Source organism: Scleropages formosus, chromosome 9 (assembly GCF_900964775.1).
Source record: "Scleropages formosus chromosome 9, fSclFor1.1, whole genome shotgun sequence".
NCBI lineage: Eukaryota > Metazoa > Chordata > Actinopteri > Osteoglossiformes > Osteoglossidae > Scleropages > Scleropages formosus.
This window is the reverse complement of record NC_041814.1, coordinates 17,838,385-17,854,494: the sequence shown is the minus strand read 5'-3', so window position 1 is coordinate 17,854,494 and position 16,110 is coordinate 17,838,385. Positions and strand designations below refer to the sequence as shown.

The 16,110-nt window shown below is 41.5% G+C and overlaps 2 protein-coding genes across 2 annotated transcripts; one reads left to right on the top strand and one right to left on the bottom strand.

Annotated features, from left to right (window-relative positions):
- Positions 1 to 233: 233 nt before the first annotated feature.
- Positions 234 to 7,178, bottom strand: fndc7a (fibronectin type III domain containing 7a). The gene is made up of 13 exons (XM_029254848.1): positions 7,122 to 7,178; positions 6,670 to 6,685; positions 6,035 to 6,292; positions 5,652 to 5,912; positions 3,317 to 3,574; positions 2,868 to 3,119; positions 2,380 to 2,634; positions 1,893 to 2,150; positions 1,380 to 1,634; positions 942 to 1,196; positions 591 to 848; positions 402 to 431; positions 234 to 262 (listed from the first exon to the last, which is right to left on the bottom strand). Exons 1-13 carry the CDS (start codon positions 7,176 to 7,178, stop codon positions 234 to 236), a joined length of 2,442 nt encoding a protein of 813 aa, XP_029110681.1.
- An 801-nt stretch (positions 7,179 to 7,979) lies between these two features.
- On the top strand, positions 7,980 to 13,576 carry LOC108935387 (syntaxin-binding protein 3-like). The gene is made up of 7 exons (XM_029254847.1): positions 7,980 to 7,983; positions 8,736 to 8,785; positions 9,058 to 9,139; positions 9,911 to 9,982; positions 10,333 to 10,408; positions 10,677 to 10,784; positions 13,474 to 13,576. Exons 1-7 carry the CDS (start codon positions 7,980 to 7,982, stop codon positions 13,574 to 13,576), a joined length of 495 nt encoding a protein of 164 aa, XP_029110680.1.
- The last annotated feature ends 2,534 nt before the right edge of the window (positions 13,577 to 16,110 follow it).

Genomic DNA, 16,110 nt, shown 5'->3' with positions numbered 1-16,110 from the left:
ACTGCACTCAGACTGGTTTCTGTCAAAGCTACAAAAGAAAAGAAACTGTGACTATAAGAACAGATACATTAAAGTATACTGTTCTAATACAGGAATAAAGCACCGAAACTGCTCATTTACCATATGAAGATATTGTGTATTATAATTATACAGTATATTCATATGGTTGCTTTGCATTAGGAAGTATTCAGTGTTCAGTATTTATGGCAGAAAAATGATATACATACCATCTGCTAGTCACTTCCCTTCCCACGATAGATAACTGGAAAAAAGTGTAATTATCTTTTACAGTGAGTTTTGTATATACACCAAACTGTCTGATACATAGAAACATACATGTTCTCTATTTCATATTTATAGTAAATATCCAAGATTGATCAAGTGTCAGGATAAGTACTTACCCATTCCAACATTGCTCCCTGAACAAGACACTGAAATTGTAAAGTACAATCATTTAATATTACTTTTGGAAATGAATTCATACATTTCAACTGTGTTTTTGTGTGACATCTGTGAAAAGATAATGATGCAGGATCTCATTTTGGCTCTTCTTTTGCCATCAACGCTAATAATAAGAATAATATATTCACCAGAAAACATCCTCTTGGAACAGAGCGTGATTACGGTGCCGTCCCGTGACACAGGAGCGACCACAACGGTGTAGACATCCCCACATGTGATGTTGGACACGTCGCAGAAGCTGCTCCCAAGCTGCGGGGTGCAGGTGTAGTTGGAGACGCTGCCGTGCAGGTTGGCCGTGTAGCCGACTGCTCCCGAGTTGCTCCAGTACACACGTATGCTGTGATTGCTCATCCTGTACAGCTTCACGTGTGAGGGGCAACAGGCGTCTGGTGAAGAAACAAAGACGCATTCTTATTTTTGCCGTTTTCCTCTAAAACACGCACCATCAAGCCATTGTATAGTTATGGATCTGAACTCACAGGAAGAGAACCCTTGATAGGTGCACTCATACTTGTGACCGGTCCCGCTGATGGCCGTCATGGAGACGGTGTAGTTAGTGCCACAGGTGATGCATCCCATCAGACAGTGTGTCTCTAGTGTGTGGCACTTGGCGGTTCCACGGGGTGAATTTAGAGAAGCAATGTAGGACTTTGCCCCGGTGGCGGCTGACCAGGTGACGTTGGTCATGGCTTGGGTCACCTGTCTTACATTCACGCTCTCTGGACAGCAAGGTCCTGGACAGAGGAGCAGCTCGACAATGATTCTTTAGTTTTTTACACCTTCAACACATTGTCAAGTGAGTAGCACGTTCTCTGGGTGCATTCCTACGGTACTGCATTTAAACTTCAAGCGCTGTTTTAGTCCTTCAGCAAGATACATGGTATTACCGGTCCTTCGGGATTTCCAGACCTACATACCTGTCTCCAGGGGCATAGTGTAGCTGGGGAAACTAAGTCCCGCTGAAGTCTTGGCTGTTACACTGACTTCATAGGCGGTACCACAGGGCAAACCGGACACTTCGCAGAACGTTCCTGCGGACTGGCAGGTGCGAGAGTCCGTCTGTCCCGCCATTCTCGCTGTGTACACGGCCTTCGTGTTGTTGGCACTCCAAGATACGTTGACGTAAGACATGTTGACTTGCCTGATGCTCAGGATCTCCGGTGTGCAGGGAGCTGAAAGGAGAATGAAGAAACAGAAATGCGAAGACATACACGCTCGCGAAAACATTCCCAGAGGGCACATATGGATGCTCTCAGGAAAACTGAGAAGACTGCAAATGTGCCCAGTATTTCTCCTGTCAGTGCAAAAAAGACCATAACTGTTGGGTATTTAATGCATCCTTCTTAAGGAAAAATACACTTATTATAAATGAACCTAGCTGCTTTCAGCATATAACAGCAAACCTGTTAGCTGCTAACTCACTATGTTACCTGTTTCCCCGGAATGGGGCTTGCACGTGTTGTTACAGCCTCGGAGCTCGCTGCACGGCCGCACCACGACGCTGTAATCGGTGTTGCACTGCAGGTTGGACAGGGCACACAGCGGGTCCGTGTCGTTGCAGAAAATGAGATCGGAGGTGCCGGCTGCTTTGGTCTCATACAGCTCGGCCCCACGCACGGGCAACCACGCAATCTCCAAAGTGTCGGGGGACACCAGCGATATGGACACGTTCTTTGGACAGCAAGGAACTGCGAAGACAGAGGAAACTGCATGTGATAATCTGCTTGAATCCTTTCGAGTTCGTACGCTAACTCAGGGCATGCGTGAATATTTCAAGCACATGCTGGCCTACGTGAACCTTGCCTTTTAAAAGCAAGTACATTAGGAACATCAGATGAAAAGTATTCATTTATGTTGAAGCTATTTTTGAATTATTTACTGGTGTCCTACATGCCGCTTACTAGTTTCCCTACTTACTGGTGGTGTAGTTGAGCACCTGGCCCAGGAAACTGGATCCAGCTTTGTTGTAGGCAAAGACGTTCATGAAGTAGGTGAAGCCGCAGCTGCAGATGTAGTTGCACTGCATGGTGGTGGTGTTGCAAAACTCTTCTGCTCCATCATCCCTCTTCACAAAGGCAATGTAGTAGTCCACCCAGTCCACTGCACCCCACCTCAGTGTGCAGTTTGCCGGCTCTGGCTCCTCCACCCCAAGGATCTCTGGAGGGCATGGGACTGGAAGCGAGAATTTTGAAATTTCATTCTCTTACGTTGTCCCTGTTAACTGCAGCATTGCAGGCGTTATCTCACATGTCTGTACTCAGTTTATTAGACATCCAGTGCCCATTACGATGCCATAAAGAGTTGTAGTACATAGTGTAGAATCATCAATGACCAACAAATCAGACCAAGAAAGAAAGAACTGGCATTAGCAGAGTCTCGTTGGAGCGGAGCTGTCAGAAACTTACAGGTGATAAAGGACTCAGGGTTTGAGGGGTCACTGGGGCCGGCCTCGTTGAAGGCGTTGACGCTGATGGTATGGGTCTGTCCACAGCTTACAGGGCTGATGGTACATGGGCTGTCAGTGGAGGTGCATGTCTGACCGGTAGAACTGAGAGCTTGGTAATGGTTTGCCCCACGCACAAGTGTAAAGTTCACAAACAAAACCTGGGGATCAACGGAGCTCAGCATGATCTGGGTTATCACTGGGATACTGGGACCTGTTCAAATAAAGACAAAATGATGAGCATAACAGCTTAAGACCAAGGACCTGAGTATCATGAAGAACAATAACCATCCATGCTTGTACTGAAGTCTGAAACAATTTCATTACTATAAAGTAAAAGTATAAAAATATGATTCTTTCATTTTTGACATCAGAAAGCTTCTGTTAAGAAGAACCTTCGAGATTCCTTACGAGTGATCTGGCAAACAGAGAAGTCATCTCCAGGGATGCCATTGGGATCCCAGGCATTCCCTTTGATGCAATAGATGGTACCAGGCTCTCGATCTTTGAAGATTAAAACAGTGTCGGTGGTGTTTTGCTTGACGCATGTGCCGGAGCCCTCCTTGGAGATACACAACGTGTACAGAACCGCTTGATCCACGGGGTTCCAGCTGACAATTATGGTACTGTTGTTGGGAGAAGAAGTATTCAGCTGTGGCGCTGGCAGCACTGTGGGCGACAGCAGATTGTGCTGGAGGTTTAGGCATTGTTTTAGAAAAGTAATCTCTCAACATACCTGTGAAGCATAATACCATAATGTAAGAAAAAAGTATAGAAGGAAGGAGTGGCATGAAACCCAGAAAGATCCATAACATCTGCCAATGCATGGCAACTGCTACTTAATATAAAAAGCTTTCACGTAGGGTGGGAATGTAGAATGTAGAAACGAGAGCAGCATGAAATGTGTGTGAATACTTCCAGAGAAAAGACTTTGATTACTGGAAAATGTTCTATGTTATGAAAATCTGTTACAGGGTGAGATCGCCAGTAAGAAATAAAACAAAGACACATTTCGCTTCACCTAAAGAGACCCTTCTTGCCTGTACTTAAGTTCAAATGCAGCAGTAACAGTTTTGCTTGTCATACTTATGAATGTTAACTTAAACAAGTACTACTTTTAACATCTAAATTAATATGTAAACTTTGCATATGCACTTAAAGATAATTATGTTGGAATTTTTATATATTGTATTTATACAAACATACTTAGTAGTAATAATAGGCATATGTATTATATATATCCACACACAGGTGTTTACTGTATACCAATAGTAACTTGTTATTTCATTTAAAAAATTACGCTTGAAAAAGGTTATATTGTTGAACTGTATATTATTTTTAAATGAATAACACTGTACATTGGAAATGGTCACTTATTTTCAATATTCAGCTGTAATAAATATATGAAAATCTGGCAGTATTACAAAAAATAGAACATTATACAGTATAACAATTAAACAGGGGAAGCACTGGCTTGGCCACTGATCACTGCATGAAAAGAAGAAAACATTAGACTCAATCAGTAATTTTCCCAAAAAATGCATGTAAAAGCAGAGTTAGAAGATAATCTGAGGTCTTGTTTCACCCTGCATGGGTTTTTGTGTCTTTGAATAAAAATGTCTGAGACGGATCCTTCCTCTGTGGTTGAGTTCATGCCAAATTCTGTGTACTACCCCAGTCGAAACACAACAGCATCTAGTATATAGCTTTATTACCTGCTTTTACATTGTAGTTTCTGTCCCAGCTATGCATGATGCACAATTAATGTGTAATAAATAACATAAATATTGATGTTAATTTGTCGTAATATAAAAATCACATTATTATTATTATTATTATTATTATTATTATTATTATTATTGTAAAATAGTTGCCAGCCTGTAGTGGCAGCCAATAGTGTAGTGGTTCAAGCTGCTGCCTTTGATCCAAAAGTTGCATGTGCAATGCCCACCTCTGGTTGTAGTATCCTTGAGCAATGTACTTACCCTGAATTGCTCCAGTAAAAGTACCCAGCTGTGTAAATGGGTAAGTAATTGTAATCTTAACACTAGAAGTCACTTTGGAGAAAAGTGTCAGCTAAATCAATAAATGTAACCCGTGGTGCAAACAAGAATGGTAGAAATGTGCATTTTTGTATTTTCACATGCATGTTCTCATGCACCTCACACTAAAATACTTCAACATACTCTAAAACATAACTTTGTATTTAAAGATATTTAATATACAAATCTAAGAATACTTTTATAAAAAAAAAAAAAATCCTATTCAGTAAAATCCCATTTTATTGTTAGTTCAGAGATAGAACAGATTACTCTCATCAAATGAGGGTAACCTGGAGCCTATCCCAGCGGTGCAGGGCAGGGGGACACCCCCAGGGCGGGATGCCAGTTCACCTCAGGGCACCGTGAGCAGGACTTGAACCCCAGATCTGCCACGCAGGAGGCCCCAGCCAAACCTGCTACGCCACTGCACCCCTCCCCCGCCACTTAATTCTCATGGTTTAATTCCTTTTTTTGTTTAAACTCTCGATAGCTTCCACTAGCGGAAAAGAATCACTAGGACATCAAAATTGTCCTTCGGTGCATTCGATTCGGTTCAAACTGCACCTAACTGGCATGTTAAAAATGGTTAGCGGTTGGTTAGCGGCTCGTTTTCTTCTCCAGCTACAATCCAAGCAAAGAAACCGAGAGACGAGCGATTTCGCAATTTGTCTGAAATGTGGCAGAGCAGCCAGGGAGCACAATACCTGTCTTTGCTGCCACGGGGAGAGACGGCTGGCTTCTGCCTCCCGCGTTGACTGACATCGCGCTGATGATATACTCCGTATAGGGCTTCAGGTTGAGCACGACTCCCGGAGAATCTGTCACCTGAGTCTCAAGGAAAAAGTCGCCGGATTCTGTCTCGGCCCGAAGAGTGTATCCGGTGGCTCCGGTCACTCTGCTGAACTCCACGATAATGCTGTTGCTGTGCTTCGAGTAGGCTTTGGCAATGTTCGGCACTTCAGGAGCTGCACAATAGCGGACCTCTTTAGAATCAAGGCTTTGTTTCGTGCCGATTAATCGTAACATTAACATTTGATCATCCGAGTAACCTTCTTTATAATAATAATTATAATAATAATAATAATACCTGTCGTTTCTTCAACCTTGGCTTGACTAAGTACATTTGAAGTGTTATCCATAGCAGTTACTTCCATTTCATACATTGTGTTAGGGGTAAGAGAATTAACTGAGCCCATTACATCATTTGTTCCAAACTGAGAGAAAGACGGGGTTTTCGGGGCTTGTTTCGGTGTCGCCGTAATCTTGTACGAACTGGCTCCTGGATAACGGCTCCACTGAACTGTCACGCTTTTTGATGTTACCGTGAACACCGACAAAGTAATACCTGTTAAAAAAGTGATGATCACAATGAGTCACGATTTTTTTCCGCCTACCTGCTGATAACAGCAGTGATATTAGTAACTACAGGGCAGGAATTAGGGATACATGCCTTGATAGGATATACTGTGAGTCCCAAATCAAAGAAAGGAATTTAAGTCACTGCACTGTAACCTATATTCTATCCAAATTACACACACACACACACATACATATTGCATGTGATCATATGAGAATATTGTACTGATTACCTTATATACTATGTAACTACCATATACCAGTCATGCTGGCTAGTTGGTGCTATATGTATTTTTTTTTGTGATTTCCAATAAAAGTAATCTAATTAACCAATAAGCATGAATGTGAAAAACATTTGAAGTTTACCATTTTTAGCAGCAATCTGTAAAACAAAAAAAAACACAAAGTGAATGTTTTGGAAGTCTGAAGGTCGCTGGGATTATAAACATTTCAAAAATAATTTTCACCCAATTATGACATTGATGAAACAGAAATGGCCAGAGAAATTCCAAAACAGGTTCCATTGACAAAATTCTTGTCTTTGCTGACATGACTAGATTTGCGTGTTCATTCAAGACTCAGCACAGACCTGTTGAAAGATACCTGCTCCTATTCAAAGAGCCTGTGTTCTATTTAATAAATTATTTCCCATGTTAAGGAAACAGAGGGATCTCATTCGAGCTTTGCCCCCTTTGTCTCTATATTTTTTCTTTAATTTTTTTAAATTATGAGTCATGTATTGCAAAAGCTTGAGAAGATGTGCTGATTTAGGCAGTCTATAGAAACAATGAGTAACAACCAATAAAATTTAGTCTTACCTGGTGACCTGTGCCTAGAAGTAAAATAAAAATTACAATGAGCCTGCTCCAGTCCATGTGTCCCATGCTTTGAGTCCTTTTTCCCGTCTCTCTGAACAAACTTCTGACTCTTGGGTAGCGCTGCAGTTCCTTGCTTTTTTGTCCTTCTTGTTATTGACTGAAACTTTTGGATTATTTTCCTGTCTTTCACACTGCAGGTCTATTGTTGCCCTGCAGCCGGAGAGCTACGTGGCCCCGCCTCCTGGAGGCGGAGGACCAATCAGCTTCTGCGGAGGAAACCACGGTGCACCTGTGCGCAGGTGAGTCAGTCTGCAATGGTGAGGAGTATTTCTACATACAGGGGCTCAGGGAAAAGATGTCTAAAAGTTCTGTATAATATTACTGTTTGATCGGGTGGTTTTAGACACCCTTCATAGATGTAATGCAGCCTAGTGAAATGCAATAAAATAAATGATACAAGAATAAATACAATGTAACTGCGGAGATTTATTTGTGATCGCGACCCTCCCCAGGGTCCCAAGTGAAAGGAAACTTAAAGAAGTTGGCTGTTCGGGCGGTTAAAGTGTTATTCATGTGCAGCGTGGTCATGCCAGCGTCCTCCCATTGCTATGACAACTCCTGATGCACTTCATTTGTAGAAAGGAAGTAACTAACGTGGTTTTCATCAGTACCCACAATACATCACATGGGTGCAACCTAATCTGAACAAGTGGAAACTGTTTCTTTTTTTCTTTGTAGTAGAAAGTAATAGTAATTACTAATGGTAGTCATCACAAATATCCCACTCCTGCTGTAATGCTGTAGCTTGGTTAGGGTGCTTACTCTGAATTACCCCGATCAGAATACCCAGCTCTGTAAATGGGTAAATTATTATAAAGCTGATAATCCAAGGTGGCTTGCAGTGAGAGACAAAGGCATCAACAAAATATTAGTTTACTTTATCTTTGTTAAAAATTCCCTCACTCGTTCGTTCTGCACAACAAACAATACACACACACACACTGAAACCGCTCGTCCCAAGCAGGGCCGCGGTAAACTGGAACCTAACCCGGCAACACAGGGCGCAAGGTTGGAGGTGGAGGGGAAACACCCAGGATAGGACACCAGTCCATCAGAAGGCAGCCCAAGCAGGACTCGAACCCCAGACCCGCCGGCGAGCAGGACCCAGGCAAGCCCGCTGCGCCACTGTGCCCCCCTTTCAGCCAATACCTTTCTAGAAAATCAGTGTCAACGCTGATCTGTTTCTATATAATTTTGTAGTATTGCTTATATTTTAGGGGGGTGCGGTGGCGCAGTGGGTTGGACCGAAGTCCTCCTCTTCGGTGGGTCTGGGGTTCAAGTCCCGCTTGGGGTGCCTTGCGACGGACTGGTGTCCCGTCCTGGGTGTATCCCCTTCCCCCTCTGGCCTTACGCCCTGTGTTACCGGGTAGGCTCCGGTTCCCCGTGACCCCGTATGGGACAAGCGGTTCTGAAAATGTGTGTGTGTGTGTGTGTGTGTGTGTGTGTGTGTGTGTGTGTGTGTGTGTGTGTGTGTGTGTGTGTGCTTATATTTTATCCTCAAAACTGGCAATGCAAGAAAATATGTCATAACTGACAGTGATGATTTTTCCGCAGGAATAAAAGAAACCATTGAAGCCGATTGCAGGAAGTCTGAAGTCTGGAAGGTGAGTTCCAAGAAATTCTTGAACATTGAAAACTGAGTTGAACATTGTCTCTGATGTCCTTTTCTCCATTTATATTTTTTTATTCTACAATTGTAGTTACTTCTTGGAAACAAATTATTTTAACAAATGCTAATATCTCTTAAGGCTTTATTTTACAGATGTGATACATCTTTTGTTTTTTTGTTGGCTTGGATTTTAATTATTTTTAGTACATACTATATAAATTGAACAATGTGTGCGAATTTTCTGTAACAGATTCTCTCTTTTTCCAGATGATGATACTGGACAATTTTACCATGAAGCTGCTGTCACTGTGTTGCAGAATGTCAGATCTGATTTCAGGTGGCATTACCAGTATGTTACAGTAAAAAAGAACAAAAGCTCGAATTTCCATTTCAGATTCATAATGGAATTATGAATTAGTATTGAATGTAATGTAAGTGGGGGTGCAGTGGCGCAGTGGGTTGGACTGCAGTCCTGCTCTCCGGTGGGTCTGGGGTTCAAGTCCTGCTTGGGGTGCCTTGCGGCGGACTGGCGTCCCGTCCTGGGTGTGTCCCCTTCCCCCTCCGGCCTTACGCCCTGTGTTACCGGGTAGGCTCCGGTTCCCCGTGACCCCGTAAGGGACAAGCGGTTCTGAAAATGTGTGTGTGTGTGTGTGTAATGTAAGTAATCAGTAAGTAAATAAATAATTAGTAATGAAATTCTCTAAATGTAAATTATACTTGCAGAATAAGGACAAAAAAAAATAATGTAACACAACAAAGAAGAGGGGGGACGCAGTGGCGCAGTGGGTTTGTCCTGGTCCTGCTCTTCGGTGGGTTTTGGGTTCGAGTCCCGCTTGGGGTGCCTTGCAACGGACTGACGTCCCGTCCTGGGTGTGTCCCCTCCCCCTCCGGTCTTACCCCCTGTGTTGCCAGGTTAGGCTCTGGTTCCCCATGACCCCGTGTGGGACAAGTGGTTTGGACAATGACGTGACAACAAAGAATAAATACCTAAAATCTACAAAAAATATGATAATTGAACAATTATTGAAAATCAATGGTTACAGAAAATGATTATTCAAAAATAATAGTAATGAACCAAAACTTTGAAAAAGACAATCTTGCCTCATTTGTACATTCACAGTTGTCAAAGACCTCTTTAAAATCCGGAAGCCTGTTCCTGATCTCAAGGCGATCTACTTCATGATCCCTACTGAGAAAAGGTGTACAGAACAAAATATTTTGGTTCATTGATCACATCAAAGCTTGTGTATATTTCTCATTTGTTTCCATGATTGTTACAGTTAGGCTGTAATTTTAAAATGCTGAAAATGGATATTGGTAATATTTTAGGTTGTGAAAAAAAACATATTAGAAATAGCTTTTTTATGCAGTCATGTGCAGTGCAATGTACTGGCGTCCCATCCAGAGCGTACCCCCTTCCATCCGCCTTGCGCCCAATGCTTCTGGAATAGGCTCCAGTTCAGGAGAAGTGGTTCTCAAAATCAGATGGATGGATGGATGTAGAGTACATTTTGTGGTTGTCCAATTTAAACTTTTTGTCCTCAAAGTGTGTGGATGTCTTAATTGTTGACTTCAAGATCAAACCGAAGTATAAAGCTGCATACGTGTACTTCGCTGAAAGCAAGTGTATTTGTTAAAGGACCTTCCTAAAACAGTTGCCCTAAACCCTGTTATCAAAACATATATTCCATTACAGTACTGATGGGCGTATTTCAACAGATGGAATTTGCAGTGCTCTTATTATAAAGGCACCTCATGGATGGACAGCATTCATGATCCAAGGCTAGGAGACTTTTGATGAGTTTAGCACATGTAAAACAGTGTGACCACCTCTGTTTGGTCACCCATCTTAGACCACTTTGTAAGAACCGATGCTTTGTACTTCCGGCATGTCCCGATTCAGTTTTCAACAAAATGAAGCTTAGCTGTGCAAAGCCTATACGAGTCTGTAAGGAAATCGGTGTCTCCGTTTTGTCTCAGGAGTCCCACGTTAAGTGTCTGTCTCCTGAATCTCCCTGTCCTCAGAAGGAATCACTTTTCTGCAGTTGTGATAAAGAAGTGCAAGTGACCAACAGGAAAAGCAAAACATGTGCTGAGATTTTGTAAGAAAGGTCCCAGGTGTGGAATATGATTTCGTACATATAAGTGTGCTTTGGGGGGGGTGCGGTGGCGCAGTGGGGTGGACCGGGTCCTGCTTTCCGGTGGGTCTGGGGTTCGAGTCCCGCTTGGGGTGCCTTGCGACGGACTGGCGTCCCGTCCTGGGTGTGTCCTCTCGCCCTGCGTTGCCAGGTTAGGCTCTGGGTCCCCGCGACCCTGTAGGGGACAAGCACTTCAGACAATGTGTGTGTGTGTGTGTGTGTGTGTGTGTGTGTGTGTGTGTGTGTGTGTGTAAGTGTTCTTAGAACTGGTTTGTCTGTTTATATACTGTATATTTTTTTCATTCTTTTTTTCAGCAGCTACACAAAAAATGTGAAATTTAAAGTCATAGGGAAGCTACATTGTTTTCTGTACATGTATACACTGGTTCCTCAAAATTAAAATATACTTGGTACTTTTGTTAGTAACTTTAGAGTCACTTTTACTGCTAAGTCACAATCAGTACAGTAAAAGCTTAATAATACAGACATCTGTTTATTTAGTCACTGGATAAACGTGAGATAGCAAATTTAAAAATTGCTTGATAAGATGATTTTTATTGTACTCTTTTATAATGGCTCAGTGCATTAAAATGAAAATCAATTTAAAATGAAAAAAAATGGCTCTCCATAAACTCTTATTCAATGCCAGCTGCTGACAGGTTCATCCCTTAAGCATGTGCAACATTGTCTTGCCAGTTTCATCTTTCTTCATTATTTGCGCTTTGATTTGCACAGCAACAGAACACTTCTTTCTGGCGCTCTTACGCTCAAGCACTCCAGAGACGGGTAAAAACTGTGGTAGTGAGTTGAACAAGATGGTCCCTCGTATCATTTTTGTTTGGGTCTGTTGAGATTAATCGATTACATCGAGTCAAATGTGGTTTCCTTATGCTTTAATTTTTTACATTTTCTGGGTGAGTTATTAAAACATAAAAAATATAAATGTTGGTTTGTGCGTTGGCTGCATATGTTGCCATTAAAACAGGCATGTGGGGCAATTGCATCTTTGTATGACTTGCTGCTCTTTTGTTTTGCTGGACTTATTTCCCTCTTTCTGGGCTTAGTTTCTGTAATTTCCTAGGTATTCACTTGTGATGGGGCAAGTGCCTTTAGGAGTGTGTACGGTCCCCGTAACGTGGACGCAGTGAAAAAACTCTGGAAGCACTAGCTGGTCAAAATGTCACCCTGTGTGCTGCACCGGAGGAGTGTCCTGGAATCCGGTACGAACGGTAAATGAGATCGGTACTTTTGCAGCGGTCTTACAACTCCACTATCTTATACAGCAGTTATGAGTACTTACTTCACATTATCTTCTTGTCGATAGTGTTAAATTCAATTTGAAATGTAAATTTAATTCTAAGGTGACACGTAACTTGCATTTCTTTGCTCCTGCTGTTTCCATTCAGGGTGGGAACATTAGATAACGTCTAATCAATCTAATCTGATGTCAAAAGGCTAGACAATAATCTTGACCAGCATTATGAGATGAAGAGTGGCAGTGGCAAGAAAAAGGTCATTTCCTTTTTTGTTGTACCAAACACTTCTGAAATAAAAATAAAAAAATATATATGTATTTTTTTATTAAAAATAATAATAATAATCATAATAATTTTGTAGGAAGGGTATTAGGATTCATCCTTCCTGCGTTTTACGCGCCTACTCGAGCGATGAACATCGGTGCATCAAGTGGAAAGTAACAAACTAGGTTCACTTAAGAGTCACATGTCTGCAGCCATGTCTCTTTCTCCTGGCGTAATGCACAAATCGTATTTTTGCTGAGATGTACGTCGCTTTGGAGAAAGGCGTCTGCTAAATGAACAAATGTAAATGAAATAATGTTTTCACGTAAGTGGTTGATAGTTTAGAGAAAAAAATGTTGCAGGAGGAAACACAGGCACAGTTCTCATACTGGGAAGAGGATTTGACCCTGTGATTCCAATTCTGCATGAACTTACTTACCAAGCCGTGGCCTACGACCTCATTCCAATAAAGGACGATATTTACAGGTTTAATCTCTTTAACTGTTTCTGTACCTTTTTATAATTTAGTTGACAACTTTGTCCACCTAATTTACAATGTTAGGTTTCTGCACTAAATTAATTACAAGAAATACATTTACATTACTTCATTTAGCTGATGCTTTTCTGTTAAACTGCTTACAATTATTTACCCATTCATACAGCTAGGTAATTTTTACTGGAGCAATTTTAGGGTAAGTACCTTGCTCAGGGTATAACAGCTGGTGGTAAGACTCAAACCTGCAACCTTTGGATCCAAAGGCACTTATAATTTATATTTATTGCCCTTATAATTTGATTTAACCATTTTTGCATTGGGGTAATTTCTACTTTAACAATTTAGGGTAAATACCTTACTGGAGGGAGTCAGAACTGGATTCAAACCCATGACCTCATAATAGCAAGGAGAGGGCTGTAACTACTGGACTACTTGTTGCGTAAAATAGATGTGGGTCTACTGTGAAATATGTCATGTTGTGACACCAAGGACTTTAAAGACTATGACTGAAACTATGTTTGACATACAGGTTCCGCCTAAAGGATGGACGAGGGAAGGAAGCGCAGTTAGATGAAAACGATGAGCTCTGGGTCAACCTTCGGCACCTGCGCATCGCAGGCGTTTCGAAGTAAGTGCCTGAAATTCTCCAATTTAGCATCTTATTGTGTATTTTTCTATGATAGCTTGATACAAGATGATTTATCGGAATATTTATACTGGTACAATTGTTTTGTTTCACAGGCCAAACCCTGAGTTAGTGAAGGAGATTTCTGCAACCAAGAAGCAATCTAATGAAACGGTGTGTAATTCTGTTCAGTACAAAGAAGGCATGGTGCAATCCAGAAAGTGACTTTTAAGAGTGGCCCTCCTTTGTGTCGCTTTCCTTCTTTCGTTTCTTTAATTTTCATATCTCGCTAAGTAGTTTGTCACGACTCATGAAGAATATGACCGCCTTCCGTAAGCAGCTGGCTCCGGTGAGAGAGCCACATGGGTTTATGAGCTCGGTTTATACTGCAACCTGAAGGTGTAATGTTTAGCACTGCACAGCATATACTTCATTCTTAATGAACAACAGCCTAAAAAGGCAAACCCGTTCAGTGGGAACATCACCATTTTTTTTTAACAACTGAGCTCTTTAGAAAACTTACTTGGAGATGTGTTCGTAGCTTAAATAAAGATCCAGATATGAATCCGTCGCTCATACAAAACGTGTGCATATTTAATGAACATTATATCAATGGCACAGGACACAAAGCATCTTCACAGATAGGAAAACAGTGACCATGCATAGATTCTTTTGATAAAGAGAAGACAAATTCTAGTATGAAATCAGAATTGTAAACAGATTGATAGACATTTCACTGCCAAGAAATAATGTAATTAATCTTTAAATTGAGGCATTTGTAAAAAACATGGATTAGTGTGTAGTGTGTTTGTGTAGTCTTTGTACATTCTGAACCATTTCACAACTGGGTATTTTTTAAACAATAATCAAAATCAAACGTACAGGCACATGGTCAGCTTTTGTAAAAGGATCAGTCGTGGGAAAAAATGGGTAACAAATTGTACGGTGCTCAACATACAAACAAATGTTTTAAGCTTTTTAGAAAGACATCAGTAAACTGAATTTAATTTAATTTGTTATTGATTTAATACATTGAGATTAAATTGACTGGAAAGAAAAAGAAAAAGAGTTTGTTTATACAAACTCTTATTCACTGCTGCTAGTTCATCTGAACGTGAAAATTTTGTCATCTTGTTATTTATCACCAACATTCACAAACACCAGTTACAAGCTGTAAGCACCATGGAAGTGAATTGAATTAAGGTGATCCGACATTCTTGTTTGGGTGCATTTTGCTCAAACCTGTTTACAGGCACTTGAACCACAACTGACAAAAATTTTAGAAAATAGATAAGAAGGGAAAGATCATTGAAAATAAGTAAATCTGTAGAGCTGGAAAATGCATCTTTCAAGTTTCGAACTGGACTGTTTTTAACAGGAGGTGCCAGTGTGTCTTTTCTTCCTGTTGTGAGGTGTTGGGAAGATGGTGAATTAGTGACGTTTGAGGGCGGAATGTGTGTAGCTTGAACGTACAACCTAAGTGTTATCCGGCGTCCTTTCCCTGCGCCTCCTAAATTACTGCAAATTATGATTAATCAAGTGCAAGAAGTGTAAACTTTTCTGTTTTAGTTACTGAATAATGATTTTACAGATTGATTTTTCTGCTATTTTTATGTATGTTTGTAGATCCTGTTGTTTCAAGAAGAGACACGTATTTAAGTAGCCCATTCAGTGATTTCCCAAATATGAATAAATACTGTAAATTTTGAACTGTCGTACTGTACTGTCATTATACATTTTGAGTGTAAATACTGGAATTGTACTTTTTCATTGTACAAATTTTATCTCTGACAGTTAGTTTAAATCCTACATATTTTACTCATTATGAATAGTTGAAGGGGGGTGCAGTGATGCAGTGGCACAGTGGGTTGGACTGGGTCCTGCTCTCCAGTGGGTCTGGGGTTTGAGTCCTGCTTGGGGTGCCTTGCGACGGACTAGCATCCCATCCTGGGTGTGTCCCCTCCCCCTCCAGACTTTTGCCCTGAGTTGTCAGGTTAGGCTCTGGCTCCCCGCAACCCCGTATGGGACAAGCGGTTCTGAAAATGTGTGTGTGTGAGTAGTTGAGTGAAGCGATTCCAAGTAAGTAACTTGACAAACTGTAAAACTGCCCTGTCGTTCTCCTCTGCGCCGAATTTCCCATCGCTGTCATCGTTCACACGGCTGCACCCTGCCCTAAACGTTGGATGTTTTCTTCGGGAAGTTTGGGAAGTGGGCAGGGAGTCTCGTGCACGAGGAACTCGTTCGTCTATGGCAAAAATTGGGTTCCGCAGCACTTCTGAAGCCTGGCGCTCCGAAACAGCGTAACGTAACACTCTGCGACAAAACGTGTTCCATAGCGGCTACTAAATGCCAGTGGCTTTAAAAGGAACCAAAGGATCAAAAGAAACCATAACTACGGGTGTTAATGTGGCCCTCGGGGGAGTCAGGTGTCCGATAAGCAGGTTACATAGAGACAATGGCGATTCCATTCATTTCTGAGGAAGTGGTAAATCTTCCGTAATCTAATACAGAAGGGATGGATTAAACGCGTCCTACTTTATA

Excerpts from the sequence above, each read along its gene's own strand:
- fndc7a (XM_029254848.1), bottom strand. The coding sequence starts at position 7,178 with ATGGACTGGAGCAGGCTCATTGTAATTTTTATTTTACTTCTAGGCACA. Across the intron at positions 5,913-6,034 it reads CAAGGTTGAAGAAACGACAG|CTCCTGAAGTGCCGAACATT; the intron begins GTATTATTATTA and ends GCTATTGTGCAG. Across the intron at positions 2,151-2,379 it reads GGTGCTCAACTACACCACCA|TTCCTTGCTGTCCAAAGAAC; the intron begins GTAAGTAGGGAA and ends CTGTCTTCGCAG.
- LOC108935387 (XM_029254847.1), top strand. Across the intron at positions 9,140-9,910 it reads GATTTCAGGTGGCATTACCA|TTGTCAAAGACCTCTTTAAA; the intron begins GTATGTTACAGT and ends GTACATTCACAG. Across the intron at positions 10,409-10,676 it reads GCATACGTGTACTTCGCTGA|GGCATGTCCCGATTCAGTTT; the intron begins AAGCAAGTGTAT and ends CTTTGTACTTCC.